Source organism: Coccomyxa subellipsoidea, assembly GCF_000258705.1.
Source record: "Coccomyxa subellipsoidea C-169, whole genome shotgun sequence".
NCBI classification, from domain to species: domain Eukaryota; kingdom Viridiplantae; phylum Chlorophyta; class Trebouxiophyceae; family Coccomyxaceae; genus Coccomyxa; species Coccomyxa subellipsoidea.
The window spans coordinates 3,028,845-3,046,708 of NW_005178040.1; the positions used below are offsets into that span (position 1 = coordinate 3,028,845).

The 17,864-nt window shown below is 55.5% G+C and overlaps 1 protein-coding gene across 1 annotated transcript; it reads left to right on the forward strand.

Annotated features, from left to right (window-relative positions):
- Positions 1–1,551: 1,551 nt before the first annotated feature.
- On the forward strand, positions 1,552–17,864 carry COCSUDRAFT_65042 (hypothetical protein; the record flags this gene model as incomplete). The annotated part of the gene is made up of 28 exons (XM_005650718.1): positions 1,552–1,801; positions 2,079–2,266; positions 2,556–2,766; positions 3,136–3,439; positions 3,915–4,119; positions 4,642–4,811; positions 5,207–5,402; positions 5,854–6,108; positions 6,686–6,865; positions 7,163–7,432; positions 7,727–7,864; positions 8,136–8,249; positions 8,720–8,884; positions 9,300–9,467; positions 9,907–10,056; positions 10,398–10,472; positions 10,764–10,951; positions 11,227–11,439; positions 11,681–12,120; positions 12,415–12,606; positions 12,807–13,082; positions 13,315–13,415; positions 13,573–14,416; positions 14,788–15,007; positions 15,207–16,218; positions 16,436–16,705; positions 17,043–17,210; positions 17,730–17,864. The coding sequence occupies 28 exons, from the start codon at positions 1,552–1,554 to the stop codon at positions 17,862–17,864; spliced, it is 7,098 nt and encodes a 2,365-aa protein (XP_005650775.1).

The window sequence follows — 17,864 nt, forward strand, 5'->3', positions numbered from 1 at the left end:
GCTGTAATGATGATTCTTTAAGAATACAGCAACGCATCAAAGGCTTACTTGCGGGCTTCTATAAGCAAATGCTCACAGGACATCGTGCATCTTGTGGCATACTCTGTGGAATCAGGAGGTAACTGCCATTGGCTCGGCAAAAGCCAAAGACATTGGGACAATTATGCAAATTCGACAGAGAATTTCTTTTTGTCTCATTCTCACCTTCTGCAAGGGGCGTCCAGCGCTTGATCCAAGGTAGCAGAGAGTTGATGCAATTTGAAACGAAGACGACATCGTGCACGATTGGTTCATTGTCGTCAGATAGCTAGATTTAAAAATGGCTACTTTGTCATGTTACAGGCGACAGCGATGCCAGTCTGGGCTGTGTGGCCAGCCAGTGGCCCTCTAAAATCCCTGTTCGAGTTACAACGGTTAGATTTGCAACACGACTGTCTCTATATTAATGCCAGCGGTTTCCGTCGGAATTTGCCTCGCCTCAAAAGACACTTTGCCTGCAGATTGGATGGTTATTCCAAATGATTGCTTTTGGGCTGGCCAAACGACAGGAGGGCCAACGATGGAGGTACGCCGCTCCCCGAGTGCGCTCGAGCTTCACACAGAGAGCGTCGCTGTGCGATGACTAGTGACTGATCCCGCGTCGTCTCAGACCAAATTAGTTGGGTCTTGTGTACACAGATCATTTAGATTGCATCACGCTTCCGACGTGTGCCGTGGAGACGTGGGACCCTTCGTGCATCGGCGGTCATCTTGCCAAGTTACAGAAAGGTACTAATGAAAAGTCTCGATTAGCACGTCTCTTCTTATTTATTCGAATAATGAAGGCCCTGGACATGGTGATCGTGTAAATTATGTTGCTTTGATGGGTGCAGGAGTCTTCCGTGCTAGTGTACAACATCGCAGGCGTCACCCATCTCAGCTTATGTGAGATTGACTATTTGATCAGTGCCGTCTACTTTGACAGAATCAAACAAAGACTTTTAACCACAGCAGTGACCAATTCGTTGTTATGATGGGAAGCCCTTGACATCTGGACATCTGTCTGTAGCAGCAAACGAACGCTGCGGGCTTGTTCATTAATTGGGACAATGTAAGATCTGCTCTGAAAGTGGATGTCTCATTGGCCTACGCCGTATCAGGCTGATCCAATCCTGGACGATCCTGGACTGAGAGCTTGACGGGCAAGTGGGTGCAGGTGATGGATGCTTAGTGGCATGTTCTGGGGCGGACCCAGGTCTCAAGCACCCACTAGAAGCACATCATTGATTCGTGTGACCACGCCACCAGATCCCAGCTTGGATGGCTCACGAGCTCGTTCCCAAAGCGTGCCTGCTACCTCTGGTGCGTACACAGCTCCTCTTCACATCTATACATGCATTCGTCTGACCACCTAGGATCCAGAGCGATGTTGGCAGCTTACTAATGGCGCCCAGATGTATTGGAGGAATTTTGCATGCGCACACCAGTAGAGAAGATGCGTCAGCATAGCCACAAGGAATCAAACAGATCAACAATAAGCTTGGCTTTGCAGGGGCCCAAATTCGCGCACAGATGCCACGGGGCAAGCTACCAGCAGGAAGCCTCCCTGAGGACTCTGCTGTGGGCAGCGCACTCCCAGAGATGCCTGCAGAGGAGCAGGGCCTAAGCAGCAGCGCTGCAGCACAGATCCGGGATAATACTGGCGCCAGTAGGCCAGGATTTGGGCAGGCGGGCAGCCCAGAGAGGGTAGAGCTGAGCACGCCAGTGCAGCGCACCCCTGCTCGGCCGCAGCAGGCCTCACCCGAGGATCCTGTGCCTCGCAGTGAGTCTACCTGTCTTGCACTTTCTCAGCCCCTCTAAGGGCTGAAGTGCTGTTGACTTCAAGCATATGGTTAGGGGTATCCAAATCATTTGCCGGAAATCAAGCTGCTGCGTTGTCATCTCCTCACTAAAGGTTAATCTACAAAGGATTGCAAATTTTGCTGTTTCCTTCTGTGTCTTCTGCACTCGGCAGAGGCTGCAGGGCCGCTTCGTGCTGTTGAGCTCTTGCATGATAAAATCAAGACCGTTGATTCACATCGATGTGCTTGTGCTTGCAGCGCGGCCGAGGCGGCCAGGAGCGGCGGATTTTCCTGCTGGGGATGCAGCAGGGAGGCTCTCGACAAAGCGCAAGGCGGAGGGGGAACTGCGACCGCCGGTGGTGTCGGTGGCGGTGCCCCCCCGGCCTAGCGGAGGCAACGCCCCCGGCGGCACGCTCACCCAGCAGCCGGGCGCCATGTCTGCAGAGGTGTGCCACTTTTCCAGGACATCCCTTTTCAATGCTAGCGACACTGCCATTCACTTTACATCCTTATTGTTTTCCTGGTCGAGGTATGGTGCTGGCAGGTGCGCAATGCCCAGGTGACAAGGCACCAGGACTTTGTAGATTTGAGCCATGCCAATCAAAGTGCAGTGCTGCAATGCTTCTGTGTGTGAAGCTGAAAATACCCTCTGGCAATCCTCTGCTCTTATCCCTTCAAATGTCTTGCTTTATGAGATTGTCAAGCATTAGCTGATGTGCTGGTACTGCTGCTCAGGCGCTATCGATCGCGCTGAAGGCGCCGGCGCCGCTGATGCCGCAGCGGCCGTCGCAGCGGGGGGACTCTGCGGCTCCCCCGCCCGCAGCTGTGGCCACCGCCCAGCCGCCACAGGGGGGACTCATAAAGGACGCGGGCCTGGAAGCTGAGGCTATGGAGAAGACTCTGCGGCAGAACTATGGCAAGGGGGACGAGGAGAAAGGCTTTCCCAGTGCGCCAAGCATGTCTTCCTCCTCAGGTGTTCTCTCGTTTTCTCCAGGCTTGTATTTTCATGTGTTTTCATGGGAACCTCATTCTGCATCGTGTACAGGGTGGACAGAAGCATGCCTATGAGCTAACCACGTGGGCTTGTTGTCAGGCATGCATGCACATTCATGTGCCAGCCGTCATGCAAGTGCGCTATTTAGACTTACCTCAGTGATCTAAAGCAGACACGAATCAGATATGAGGGTCAACAGTAGTAGGCATGACAGTCAAGAAATGGCTGACTTCTGAGCAGCAGCAGGAAATTGACAGCCGACAAATGGCTGATCTCTGAGCATCAGCAGGAAACTGACACTATGCATTGTTTTCCTTGCAGGGTCGTCCAGCGGGCACTTTGATCCCACAGGCTCGGTGGTGATGCGAATCGAGTACCTGTGCGAAATAGACCTCAAGTGGACAATAGCCTTCATTCACTGCGCGGAGCTGGTGGGCCTAGCAGCGCTGATTCTTGTGCTGTTGGCCAAGCTGTTCAAGAAGGACAACTACTTCATCGCAGACAACACTCTGGTGCTGGTCAATGCATGCACCGGCATCATCCTGTGGCTCGTGCTGCTGGAGTTCTTCGCCATCTACCTACACCACATCCACCGCGCCAACAGGCACGCCCTTTTCCCCTTTGAGTACCTCTTAGATACATCTAAGATACCTCTCAAATACCTCTCAGCAATGCCTCCAGGGCAAGTGCGTTTGCGCGCACCCTGTACAGTCGTGTGCGCATGGATATGGGCATGCATGCACGGTGAGAAATAATGAGGTGCAGTGCAGCTTCTGGGATTCCCAGATTTACAGCGTGTCAGCGACACCCATTTTTGAAGGACCTTCAGCCCACCATCTCTTTATCCGGACCCCACAATTGTTTGAATGATCCTCTTTTGAGACGGATCAGACGAGGCATTCAATTGTGCTGTTTTGCCTGTCTCTCTCCGCTTCTTTGCCACAACATTTGATGGAGAGCAACAGAGGAGATGATGCATTTCAATGACTTACATCCTGCATGCGTGTCTTCCGTCTCACGACACGAGAATATCCCAACAGGCCACATCTAATACTTCTCCTATATTTCTCTCTGAGAGCTCCGCTGCTGTGTATGTGCAGGCTTCGGCGGTTGTGGTCACGGCGGCGCTTCAAGAGCACAGTGGTGCTATTGGTGGAGGCCATCTCGCAGCTGCTGAATTTGTCATTCTTCATAATTGCCAACGTGTACGTGCTCGTGCGCCCATGTGGCTGGCGCGATGACATCGTGCTCTGGTCAGCCTTTGCCAGCTGGACCTGCTGGAACACCCTCTTCCTGCTGTCCCTGGTGCGCTGCCTCACTGCCTTCAAAATTCATCTTATATTGCGTCCTTCTCTGGAAAAGGCAGTGCCACATTCTGTCGGATTTGCCTGCCGCATTGCAATACTCATGCAAGCAGTGTCCTCCTCCTGCTGACTGTGCTGCGGTGCCCATTTGCTACCCTTGGCACTGAATACTTATTTGGAATCAGTGATACACTGTCTCCTGGACCTGCCTGCTGCATTACGTCCACCATGCAAGCAGTGCCTTCTTCCTGCTGTCAGTGGTGCAGTGCCAATGCTACCCTTGGATACTGCACCCTGCAACTTTCCAAAAAACATGTTGATGTCCTGCTGTGTCTACTTCAGATTCAACATGCAAGCAGTGCTGTGCGCAATGCTGTTGGACTCCTGTGTCTTGTTAAGGTCACTTCTGGGGTACCCTTGATCCAACAATTTCATCTTTTATGCAATCAGGCTTCTCTCGAGGCTAGAGTGCGTACACTATGTTTGAATTGTGGGAACTAATGCGTTCAAAATATTGCTGCAGGTGCGCGTGCACAACCTGAACCTGTGGCTGGACAGGGAGGGCAACCCCAAGGGTGACCGCGCCGATGCTACCCTGCTCGACGCCCCCTGGGCAGTGCACACACCCAAGCTCATTCTGTGGGCGGGCGCAGAAGCACTCAAGGCCACCTCCGTGCACCTCGTGCTCAACAGGTGCGTTCTCTTGTCTCCTGACCTTGTCAATCGGCACTTTCCTTGTACAATTGCTTGCCTCGCTGTTGCATAGCGCATTAAGTATGAAATTGGGACCTTGCAGACATCGTATGCATAGGTACCGTATGTTGCAAGTTTATGAGGGGGCATTTCTTTGAAGTACTTTGAAGTCAGGAGCAACACAAGTGCAATCTGCTGCCTACTGTGCTAGGTTGCCGAAGCACATGATAAATGAGTTGTTCTAAAGGCACATATAAAGGACATTTGCAGGCGTGCATGGAAGAAGCAAATACGCAGATATACCGCTACCACCTGTCAGGGTTGCCGGGCCACATGGTAATACTTTTTAAGTCGTGATAACCCGAAATTCTTCATGCATCTGTGCATGCATGCAGGAAGCACATTACACCGCCGTACATGCCGCCGGGGACAGAGGGGGATTGCCGCAGCTGGACATACGACTGCAGGCATGACAACCTGACTGTGGTGCTGATCAGCCTGGAGTCGGCTGTCTTTCTGGCCTACTTCGCGCTGTTCTTCTTCTACCTCGGCCGTGCCTTTCACCAGCTGCGAGCGCGCAACTACAGGCGCGTTCCCTCTTCTTTGAATTTGAACTTGAATTTAGAAGGATGGCTATTTTACTTCCACCTGTGCTGCACTTTCCACCAACTGCGGGCGCGTTCCGTCTAGATTTAAACTCGAACTTGAATTATAATTCGAATTCAGATGGATTGCGCTTGAGGCAGCAAGAAAGACCAAGCTCAGGAGGGCCCGCCATTTCAGTGTACAGCGTGCCTTCTACCTGAGGGTGGTGTTGTGTGACAGCCACCTAGTCCGCACTCAATCTGGCACACTTTGATGCAAGGCTGTCCGTGACTCTGAGGAGGCCACGCCCTGGGATGTTTACAGTGTGTGGGCCCCAGCAATTTGTGCGCTCGGTATGTGAAAGATACATAAGTTGTGCTGTGCTGTGACTCAACAGTGCACGAAGTTGTTGCTTTCATTTTTTGCTGGAAGGGTCCAAGCCACATGAGTTGAACAGATTGGTGCCACGCGCAGGGATTTCCGGATGGCAAATCTGTCGGTGCGGCTGATAGTGCGCACGCGCGTGGCTGGCATGGCATTCTTCGTGGCCTGCGTAGTCATCTATTATTACGTCAAGCTGGGCAGCTGCCTGTCCTACGTGGCGGCCGCGCTGGGCCTGCTGCCCATGCAGTTTGTCATGACATCACTAATCATCGTCATGCTCTACATGTTCATGCCCAAGGACCCTGACGCCCAGGACCAGGTCCTGCAGGTGCGCGTTCCCTCCTCAGCCACTGCTGTTTAGACTTCTTTAAGCGCTTTTAAGCGCCTTCTAAGGGCTTTGGATTTATTTCTTTGATTGGAGGCCTTTAGGCTATTCCCAGTAGCCTTAGAGCGTACTGGGACCAGGCTAGTTCCAAAAGGCAGGGACTAGCCTCATGCTTTATAGTTTAGGTGGAGCACCAGCTGGAGTCATTCTGGTGTGGGCATTACTTGGAGTACTCTTTACAGGAATACGCTCTGAATGTATCTGCATTTTGGTCTGATGTAGGTCCTTGACGCTTCTGAAGAGGAAACAGGGGCTGTTACTTTGCACTTTTTGCCCACATGATTGGTGCAGCACCTTTTCACGGTGGAGATTTGTTGTAGAAGCCTTAACTGAGTCTGACGCTTCCTATGAATATCGAAATATCACATTCAGTCAAGGCATTTGTGATGAATCTCCAATGCAACAAGAGCATTGCATGCAAGGGGACAGGGAGCAGGACCATGCCATGGACTCAAAAGAGAACGGCAGTGCCTTCTATAACTCCTGCATGCTGATTGACTAAGCGCTACCCTGGCCGCAGGTGTGGCTGCAAGAATTTGCGTGGACGGAGGCGGAGAAGCTGCGGCGGCTCAAGGAGCGCAGCAGCAACCTGCGCCTCACCAGCATCGTGCGCGAGGAGGTCGACCGTGAGCCCATGTTCTGCTTCGAGACCGCCATCAAACTCTACTACTTCTCCCACATCATCTACTTCTACGACAAGGTCCGCACCCCATCCCCCTCTTGCACAATTGTTTTGCTACTCTCTTGGTGCGAGATGATGGTGTTTTGCAGCTTCCACAAAGAGTACCGACTCTCGGATGCTCCTTTGCCCGCATGCTCTGCTCTCAGCGCAGTATTTCTGCTCAAGTTGAAAAAGCCTGTTTTGGTGGGGCTGTGTGCTTGGAAGGACATCTTTTGACACTATTAGTCACCCGAAACAGTGCACGTGAAGTACAAAATAAAAACCTTTGTAAACACCGTACTCATGACATTGGCTCATGGAATTGGGTGTGTGCAGCTGGACGGCGTGCAGTCGGCGACGGCGGGCAAGCCGCGGGACGAGATTACGCACATCGGCGTGATGCGGCGGAAGCTCACGGCTTCGCTGAGCAAGCTGCGCCATGGCAATAGCAGCAACTCGCGCATCGTGAAGCCGACCGCGAATAATCTGGCGATGGCTGCCGCGGCCGCGCGCGCCGATGGCGGCACCGGGGATGGCGTTGGGGAGGAGTCGGTGCACGCCGGGGAGGAGCAGGTGGATGGCAGCTCACACGGGCGGTTTGCAAGGGTGAGTCAAGATGTCTGCATAAGCCAGGTTTAAGAGTCATTTCTAAAGTTGCACAGACAGTGTCTTCACAGCATTCGTGAGATGGGCCTCCCTCTGAAGATCACAGCCCAGGAAGACAGCGATGTCGGCAATGGAAAAACCCGCAAGCACCCCTTCACTTGACCTCGTCCCGATTGAACCGAGTGTGATGAAGAAGATATCACTGCGTCTCATGCCACATAGAGCAGTACATGGACATTTACGGCCATTTGTGGTAGGAGACGGAAGGTATGACGCATTTGTGTGGGGTTGCAGGGGAGCTCGGGGTCGAACTCAACTTCTGGGTCGAGCGAGGGTGCTTCGCACGGTCGGCGCGGGCGCACGCCGTCGGTGAAGGCCGAAGATTTTTCGTTGGATGCCGCCATGGGCCTCTATGGCCTGGAGCACATGGAGGTACTGCTGCACTCTTCGCATGCGCACTCATATGTAGAGATATCTCCTACCATCAAGTGTGGCAGTGTTGCGGCACATATGTGAATTTAGCATATCCTTGTCATCAGGAATGCCAAATTTTGAGGAGTGACTGTTGCTTTGCCCCTGAGATGCACGTGACGCAAGGCATAATTGGCGAAGGTAGACATGAGAAGTATATACGGGATTGCAGACTCAAGTCTGCTGAGGGATATTTAAAAGCAAGCGGAATTAAATATCAATTCGCGTGCAGGTGATGTGGGAGCGGCGGCATGACACAATGGCGCTGCTGGGCTGGGGGCCTGGTCGCATTGTCATCGTTTTTCGCGGCACAAATTCCCTCAAGAACGTGGTTGCAGATCTGCAGGTGCAGCCACAGTTACCCGGCATTGCTAATGGCATGTGTGCGTCAAGTATCACTCCATGCAGCATCCAGCATTGCAACTGGCGTGCGTCCCGTTACCAATGCAAGGGATCAGATGGTAACTCAAGTCTCGTCAGCATGCAGAGAAAAGATGTCGCATGCGATGTGCTCTCGTGCCGTTCCTGGATGGACCAGTTTGCAGTTGGCAGCCTCAGTGTGAGGCAACCTTGCATAGCCTCCAGTAATAATTTAATCAATGCCTCCATTGCCTCCATGTTGGGCGTGGCGTCAAAACACAGTGTAGGCTGCTTTAGCCAGTGTGGCGGGTCTGCCTCTGCCTCTGTCTGGCATATGCATGCGCAGTCGCGGCAGGTGATATCCTGTAGGTACATATCATATCCATCCGTCGAGACGCTCTACTAAAATTACTGAAATTACTGACAAAATTACTAATACTTGACGTGCATGCGCAGGCGTGGCAGGTGCCGCACCCGCCCCGGCGCGGCAGCCCGTTCTGCAGGGGCCGCCCGGCGGTGCACCAGGGATTTCTGAAGTCGTGGGCGGCCAACGGATTGGACCAGCGCATCATCGCGCGCGTGCTCGACATCGTCACCTCCCACGAATGGGCCTGCACCAAGGTGACTTTGCCCCCGGTAGTGAGCAAAGATAATGCCTGCTCAGTAATATGCGTCGGTGCTGCGGTTTCTCGTCAGGGCATGCTTGGCTTGGATTTCCCAGCAATGGGTGCTTTCTACGCGCATGCATTTGGTGCGAATCAATGTTCTCTCCTTTCAATATCAGCAGCATTGCTCTTTCAAAGAAAGCATATCTCATAAGCAAAGGCATGGCCCTCCTGCCAAAACAGCGTGCCATGTCTGTATCTTGGCTGATTCAAGGTCGTTTTGAAGGGATTTTTAATCCCATGGAAAATATGCCAGAGGTCCAGAAGGCTCGGTGTTGCACATCTGTCGTGGTCAGCCCCCATACACAACCACATGCAGCATAGGATAAGATGGCTAAATTGTCTTCACTCAAAAGTTCACCCCGGCACAGGTGTATCTGACGGGCCACTCGCTGGGCGGCGCGCTGGCAAACCTGGCGGCGTATGACATCGCGCGTTCCCTCGAGCGATTACCTAATCGCGTGACGCGAGTCATCTGTTACACGTTCGGATCCCCCCGCACCGGCAACCACGCGTTCGCGCATGACTACTGCCGCGTCGTGCCCGACACCTGGTCCATCATCAACGACCAGGCATGCACACACCCTCAATTTCAAATTTAAAACCACAGATAGGGAGGAATCCAGGGTTTGTTTCCATTATTGGGTCATAAGTGTGGAGACCTGGTCCATCATCCACGACCGACATGCCCACATAAAATATCCCAATGCCTCACATCAAAATGGAAATTGAAACGAGATCACTCAAACGCGTGGTATGTGGGCTTGAGAGCACCTCACAGAGGCTGAAAGATTTGCTACAGCTCCTGGTGGGACTGGCTCCATATAGCGAGGAAATGTGTTTGTGCAGAGGGCAGATGTGTTGCATGCCACCTGGAAACAGCTCTTCGTCAGCTGGCTGCAGAAGCAGATGGCATCCCACCAAATGTAGCACCATCAAGCATGGTGGCAATATTCAGAGAGAGATGTGTTGTCATAGGACGCGGTGGCGCGCAATGCCAAGTTCTGGGTGCTCTACAAGCGGCCCGGGCAGCGAGTGCTGATCAATGTGCGCGGAGACATGCTCGTGCGGCCCTCCTTCGCCGAGATGTCCATCCAGCAGACACCCGTGGGCTCCTCTGTCTACCATGTGCGCACCCACTCCCCTGCTGCTTCACCAGTAACAAAGTGCTTCACTTGCAATAATAGGCTTTGCTTGTAACAGTGGGCTTTCCTTGTAGCAATGGGCTCTGCCTAGAGCAATGGGCTTGAGTTGTGACAACGTGTAACAATGGCCTTCACTGGTGACAATGGGCTCTGCCTGTAACAGTGGGCAAGGGAGCTCTCTGTCTCAGATGCAGCCCTGTGCTGTGGAGAGCTATCAACGAGTGGCAGCTGAGGAAGGCTGTCAGAGGAGGCTGAAAAATTGCTTGCAAGAATCGCACCTGACTTCCAAAACGAAACCTGATGGAGTGTTTTCTTTTGTTGCAGCATTACCTGCTGGCATACCGGGACGCGCTGGCCGCCATTTGCCGCGCCCAAATGAACCGCAAGAAGCGCCTGCAGGTGAGTTTTCAAGAACTTTTTACGCCGATTAATGTTTTTTAAGAGTATTGTTCTGAGACTGCTGGGCAACAGATTCAACTGACAGCAGCCGTCTTCTAACGGTTGCCTCTGAGGAAGCTCTCATGAGACGCTGTGCTGCGTTGTGTTCTGTTGAGTTGGTCAGTGCGATGTTGGTGCAAAGCATGGACAATACATGCGAGGGGGCATTGAAGACATTGAAATGAATTTATTATCCATGTGAAATGTCCAATCCAATGTCCCAGGGGGTGAATGACGCAATGTCCGCTGCAGGGGGGCCTGGCGGGGGTGATGGCGCTGTTGGAGGGTGACGAATTTGTGCGCGGAATTTTGGAGCCTGCGGGGCTGACGCTGAACGATGTGCGCGAAAGCCAGACCGCCTCGCTGCGGCGCCTCAGTGTGCACCCGTCAACCGACGCCATGCCTGACACTTCTGCAGTACGCCGGGATGTCGTGGCCAGGTAAGGGCTGCAGCTCTGCCACCTTTTTATGTGGACCTCAAAACTAGTTGATCGCTGGTGGATAAGTCAGGAAGTCCATTGGCATCACGTGCTGTGGGCGGCTCATCGTTGCAAATTTTACCATTACCATATTTTGAGTTACAAATCTCAAACTTGCATTTTGGTTGCCGGCTGCAGAGGTTGGTATGGCCCCTTTTCTCAATGCCTGGCACTGTGTGGCATGATTATCAGAAGTTTGCAGCACACTGAGGAGGTGTGTGTCTTGTGATGGACAGGAACTCGGTGCTCGCGCCGCCGCAGTCGGCCTTTGAGAGGTCCGCGGCTGCGCACGCCGGCTCGCTGCAGATGGGACGGCTGTCATCGTCAGCGCGCAATGAGGCCGATGCGATGGAGGCTGGCGAGATCGGGACCGTGGGGCTGCCGGGAAGCAACTCGCCGAGATCCCTGAGCAGCGCCGAGTCCTGGAAGACCGCTATGTCCACCGCCAGGTGTGCTTTTTTACTCATAGTGTGGTAAATTTTCTTCTTCTAGGCTTGCTGAGTGCAAGTTCCAATGCCTCCGCCCGGCTTCATGCAGTCCTCTGACTTGCAGATTGCACCGCTGGCATTTCAGAGCTGCAATGAAGTATGGCTGAGATCGAGGTACTCCTGTTCCTGGGTAAAAATGGAGGAAATTGGCGACAGCATCAAGAGTACCTCGGAAGATGTTGAGGAATGGTCCTGTGTACAGGCCCAGCGGTGACCTGGACGCCTCGCTGGCGGGCCTGCCTCCGAGCATGCTGGGCCCCCGGCGCGACTCGGTCGGTGCGCAACCTGCAGCCTCGCGACCCGACGGCTCTTCAGCCGCCGACGCCAGCCGTAACGGGGACGATGACTCGGACAACGCAGACGGCGGCGGCGGCGGCAGCGGCGGCGGGATTGCTGGCACTGCGCAGCAGCGGGCGCCTTTTGGGCAGGTTGCCTCGCCCGCTGGGCAGGTTACGTTGTCCACCACGGCGGAGGGAATGCCGTCTACGTCGCGCAACGCTGCCGGGCAAGACGGATGGCGCGTGGAGGACGTTACGCGCAAGGGTGCTGCCTCAAGCGCTGCGGCCGCCTTTGAGAAGGAAAATGCGCAGCCCAACGGCCTCGTCAGCGCTGCGGCCTTCCTGCGGGCCTCCCACAACCCCGGTGAGTCTGCCCGCTCTGGGAATAACAACTTCGGTCTGAAATGACAAGAAGGCTCATAAAATATGATGGTGGCAAATTTGCTGTGGTAGGCAGTCGGTTGCATGCAATAATGTTGTAACCTTGCTGTGATGCAGGATCACTTGTAAGCTGCATGCATGTTGCGCAGCAATTTGATTGACCTGCATATGAGAGGGCATCGAGGACTGCTTTTCCCAGAGCCTTGAGAGTGATTTTATAGTACCAAGGGAAATAGTAAGTTATCGTTCTGAAGGATCCTGCAAATGCGTTGTGTAGAAGAGGCGTGGCCGGCGAGTGAGGGCAGCTGGGAGGATACGTCAGTGGGGGAGAAGCAGGGCTCCTTCCCTGGCTTCTGGCGTCTGGGCGATCCTGGCACTCAGCCGCCGCTTGACAACGGCGGTCTGCCGGCTGCGCCATCGTTGAGCGACGCCGGCTACAGCCCGAAGAAGCCCAGCCGCTTCGCTGATGGTGAGCTTCTTTTGAGTGCTTGGCGGGATATGCACAGGCCCTTTGTGCATGTTCTGGTTCCTGAACCCTGTGCATTTGGGTACTCGCCCCGTTGTTGAATGCAGGCTTGCCACGAGCTTTTTCAGGCAGCATCTGTATGTCCTCTCTTGCAAATATCATGTTGCAAAAAGCTGATGAATGTTAAGGAGTTTCTCATGCAGGCAACAGCGCGGGCCTTGATGGTGCCAATGCGGGCATTGGGACACAAGCGGCAGTGACGACTGCGGGCGCGGCGGCCGCCGCAGCCGGTGCGACAGCAGCCACAGCAGAGCTTCAAGGTAAAGAAGCAAATCGTGAAGCTTCGGAGCGGATCGTTGATGGTGTGGCAGCTAGCAGGGACGAAGGGGCCTTGAGTGGTGGTGAAAGCCGCGGAGGCAACGCAGCAGCAGACGCGGCTGGCGGCCAGCACGATCTGGGTGTGGCGACCGGCTTCACTGGTGAGTCTTCCTGTTATTTGAAGGAGAGGCATCAAAGATGAAATTGCATTTGCCAGAAGGAAATTCCTGAAGTGTCAATACCCTCGGCATGTTGGCAAGCAGTACATGAGAGCAAGGCATCTAGAGATCAAAATCTTGGATGGTGTCTGTCTCATGAGAACATGCCGGCTTTTGACTTTTCAGGTGAGCTCAATCTTTTGCAATGCTGAGATATTATTTGTGCCACGTCCAGGCGCGCCTGGGCTGCTGCAGCGGCCGCAGAACCAGTCTCCGGGCGAAGCCATATCCAGCTTCCTCGCAGCGCAGCGCGCTGGCGGCAATATCTCTCCACAGGTACTAGACCTCTACTTTGATGAGGCATCATACAGGAACCCAGAAAATTTTAGATGTGCATGTACAGGTGCGTTTATAACTGAATGTGTACCTTTTGAGTTGCATCCCATCCACGGTATATTGCATTCTGAAAATACGCATCTGTGCATTTGTGCAGGTGCGGATAGCCGCTGCCTATGCGCTCGCGAACGGGGCTGTCATCCAGAAGCAGAAGATGAAGGAGCGTGCGGCGGCCCGCCTGACGCACAGACAGGCCGAGCAGAATGGGGCAATGGAGGGAAATCCATCTGCAGGCGGATATCTTTCAGGTGGAGGCAGCGCAGATGCAGCTTCGGCACAGCTGCCGAAGCTGGCGGCAGAGCCCCAGACGCCGCGGACATATCGCGTCAACTCGGAGTTCTACGGCAGCCCCGACGCAGCTTCCGGTGCGGCTTCTGTGCCCGGCGGCGCGCCGTCGGTTGGCGGCCCTGTCAGCGCTGCAACATCGGGCGCACCAGCGGGGGTGCAGGCAGCTGGCGGTGCAGGGATCGCCCCAGGAGCAGGGGAGCCTGGGCTGGAGCCTGTTTTGGCCGCAGCAGGCGCCGAGGCCAGCGCGGCCGGTGGCGGCCGGGACGCGGCCGCGTCGTCAGGAGCCGACAACGTTTTGGGGCCGGCTGAAATGCCGGCAGCCCGCACTGGCTCCGCGGGTGAGGCCGGCAATGGCACAGGAAGGGAGACAGCCGGCACAGCAGATGGAGATGCGGACGAAGATTCAGAGCCGGTCTCCAACCGGTCGGGCAGCTGGCTGGGGTGGCTCGGGTGGAGCCGAGGTGGCGACGGCGCTGCAGAGGGTGACTCGCAGGAGGTGCGGGCAGCGGAGCAGGCGGGCGCAGCCGACCAGGGAGGTCGGCACGCTGAGGAGGGTGTGGGTGCGGTCACCATTGGCAAGGGGGCACCCAGGAGCGGATCTAACGAATCTTCCCCTAGATCAGTGGACACACCGCGCCCGGCCATCTCTCCAGGTGCGCTGTCCAGCAGTTTCACATTGTTTACTGACTCCGCCGTTTCTCAAAGCCTCCAAATGACCCATCTGCCTTGCAGCTTCAAGTGGTGTCCTAAATGTTGGCACTTGCGCTTGTCCAGATGCCCTCAGGTTGTGCGAAGGACAAAATACAAAAGCCTTGTATTTGTGTTGGTCTGATTTTGTAAAGGCATACCAGCAAATAAACATAACACATGCATGCGTTGTGGATGCGTGATCTCTCCAGCTGGGGCACCTGGCACCTGTTGAAGGCCTAGTATTCCGATCGTCTCAACCTCTCTGTCTTATGGAATCTGGCCTTTCTGGGATCTGCACAGCAAGCTCTGATGCGACATGTGTGGCCCTGCGCAGGGGCCAGGGCGGATGTCCCGCTGACGCCGGATCAAGGCGAGCCGGGGAAACAACGCGCGACCGGGAGCACAAAGACGGCCAGCGGCAGCAGCGGCAACAGCCGCCGCAACAGCGAGAGCACCGAGGGTACCAGCGAGGGCGGCTGGCCCTCTTCCTCCTCCGGCGGCTGGCCAAGCTCCTCGTCCTCCGTGGACGTGCAGGCCTACCGCGCCGCCCTCAGGTGACCTTTTCCAAGCTTTTTGGCTGTTGTCATCAGGAATTGAACCTGCAACAAGTCAGGATTTTCTAATTCATTAGCAGCGTAGGGCCACCTTGATGGAATTGCTCCTTACAGCAGTTTCTACTGCTTAGGTGCAAGACACCCAGAAGACGTTTAGTCCTATTCACATGACTCAGTTGGTCATGGTCCATTTGTGCAGGGAGCGGGTCCTGGGGGGCAGTCCGGTGAGAGAGGGGCAGGGCGGGGTGCCCTGGGACATGGCCGGCATTCTTGGTGGAGGCACCGCCGTCATGCAGCCGATCCTGGAGGGAACTCTCCACAGTGCCGACGCCGGGTCGGGGGCGCGAGCCGCCGTGCCGGCTGCCGCGGCGGCAGCGGCTGCAGGCGCAGCAGCGGCGACTGCTGCCGGTGCCTCTTCAACAGGTGCTAGCGGCAACCAGCAGGCCCGGCTAGCAGCCTTGCAAGAAGCGTCTGCCGCTACTGATGGCTCTCCTGTTCGAGGATCAGGGACGGCTGCTTCAGGCGGCCAGCCTGATGGGTCGCGAGGAACAGACGCGCCGCAAGGGGCAGAGGTCAGTGGCGCAGGCGGCACTGATTGGAGGCAGCCGGCAAGCGCTCAGCAGCAGCAGCAATCTGGGCCTGAGACATCCTCTCAGGCTGGCGGCGGCAGTTCTGACGGTGCCACCGGTGGCGACACGGCAAAGGTCTGCTTTGCGGGGCTGTCCCCTGGAGATGGGGGGCCTTCACGCTCCGCAGAAGCTGGCGGAGGTATCTTCCCAGCAGATGCTGGCACAGCTGCGACGGAGCAGGGCGGCAGCAGTTCTTTACTAGCATCCCCATTAGAAACCATGCATTCTGGGGCAGCGGGTGATGATCGGGGTTCAGAGTTGGGAGGTGGCGTCAGCGCAGAGCCCAGCTTCACGCAGCTCGCCAGGCCCATCACTGCCGCAGCCACAAGAGCGTCAGGGTTTGGAAGTTATCAGGACCTGCCGGCCGGCGGAGCCGCCGCGCCGGGGCCGACGCCGGCAGAATTTAGCTTCCTGGCAGGAGCAAGGGACCTGCAGCCGCTGGCGGCTCCGATGACGTCCATCGGCGGTCGCTCTGGCGCCAAGCGCAGCGGAAAGCGCAAGGCCGCCGCCGCCCCCGGGGCCGGATTACTGAGCCCCGCCAAGCCTGACGCAAGCGCCATCGTGCCGAGCGACGCCAACATGGTGAGTCCTCTGCTGATGGTTTGAAAATCTCATTGTCCATTGCTCATTGGTTGAAAGACTGCCGAGCCTCCGTTGACTCTCACAGGCCAAAACAAGAGGCATGGTCGTGCTGATGTGCAGCATGTATTCTTTGTTGTCTCAATATTCTGCTGAACGCATTTGTAAAGGTTGGGGTAATATGCAGTATTCCAAATATCTTGGCTCTCTTTTTGCGCAGGCCGACGTAGCAGCGGCAGGGACAGAGGACGTATCCACAGAGGAGGAGGACACCAGCCCGCGCTCACGCGCAATGTCGGCATTCCTGGCGCGCCGCAAGGCGGCCGCCGGCGAATCGGCCGCCGCCGCGGCAGCCGTTGCCGTCAGGGCGCAGCGCGCGCCGTTGCGCCGGCCCTCGCTGCCGACGCAGCAGCTGGTGCCTGCCGAGACGGGGCCGCTGATGCCGCGCTCGGCCACCAACGACGGCATGCCGGAGTGCTCGCAGCCCAGGGTGGGTGTTTCGATACTGATAATTCTGGTGCTGACACTCAAGCTTCCCTGTGAACACCTAGACTCTCGCCAGGGTTTTGTATTTTTGTTGTAGCGCGCTTCGTGGGCCTCTTTGTTTTCTGTATCGGTTGTCTTGTTTGAATTGGTAGGTCATATTCTTGTATGTAGCACGTGCAGCAAGTGCAAACTAGGCAATTGTAGCTGGTGTGAACTGAGCAGTTGCAGGTCTCAGCCACGGCTAGTTTGTTGTGCTTCAGCCATTCATCCTGCTTGTGCTGAAGGGGCAACAGTGGGAAGCTCCCCCATTCAGACTGCTGAAGATGTAAACTTGTGTTTAGGTGCGGCGCAAAGCAAGCCCGCGCGAGCTGGCGGAGGCGTTCAAGGGCCACGGGCTGCGGCAGGCCACGTGGGCACCCGTCCCCATATTCTGGGCGCGCTCCGTCGAAGAACCGGCTGTACACCGCCCCCAGCTGCCGGGGATCCCCGCAGCCGCCACCACGGAGCAGGTGTGGATTTTATTTGCCTCTGCTCTGCCCTCCTTTCTTTCAATGTGTCATCAGTAGCCTTGTGCGCGTATGTACGAAGGATTGTTCTCAGACGCTAATCTTTCAGGCCCTCCTCTGTACAAGCAAAGGGGTCTGCTCTGAGTACCAGGCCTGACTCCACAGCCAATGACGTGCGCTGATAAGGGCCGGCTCTTTGCAATGATCAATTTGATTGGAAGCTGAAAGAAAGAGGTGTGATGTGTATACCTGCACTGCTGCCGCTGCGGAGGGGCTCTGCCATCTTTTGCGCCTTCCATGAGCACCTTCGTTTAGGTGCATTTTCTCCTTTGCATGGGGCTGGTGCAAACCTGGCTGAGAAAGAAGAGTTGTTCAGAATGTTGCCAGACAGACCAAAGCCGATCGAAAGTTGCAGCTGGAGAGGTGGGATCTGCACCGGCGACTCTACTTGCATGTTCTATGAAACCGATCCCAGTTTGTGGCTTGAGCATGGCGGCTGAGCCTTTGTTTGTCCCTGCGCAGACCTCCCTAGGGCACTCGAGCAGTCAGCCAACTGGGCATACTTTACCGCCAGCAGTGCAGCCAGAGGCGGGCGCTGCGATGGGTGAAGCTGCGGCCAAGGAGCCCAGCCCAGCAAAAGGACCGGAGACTCCATAG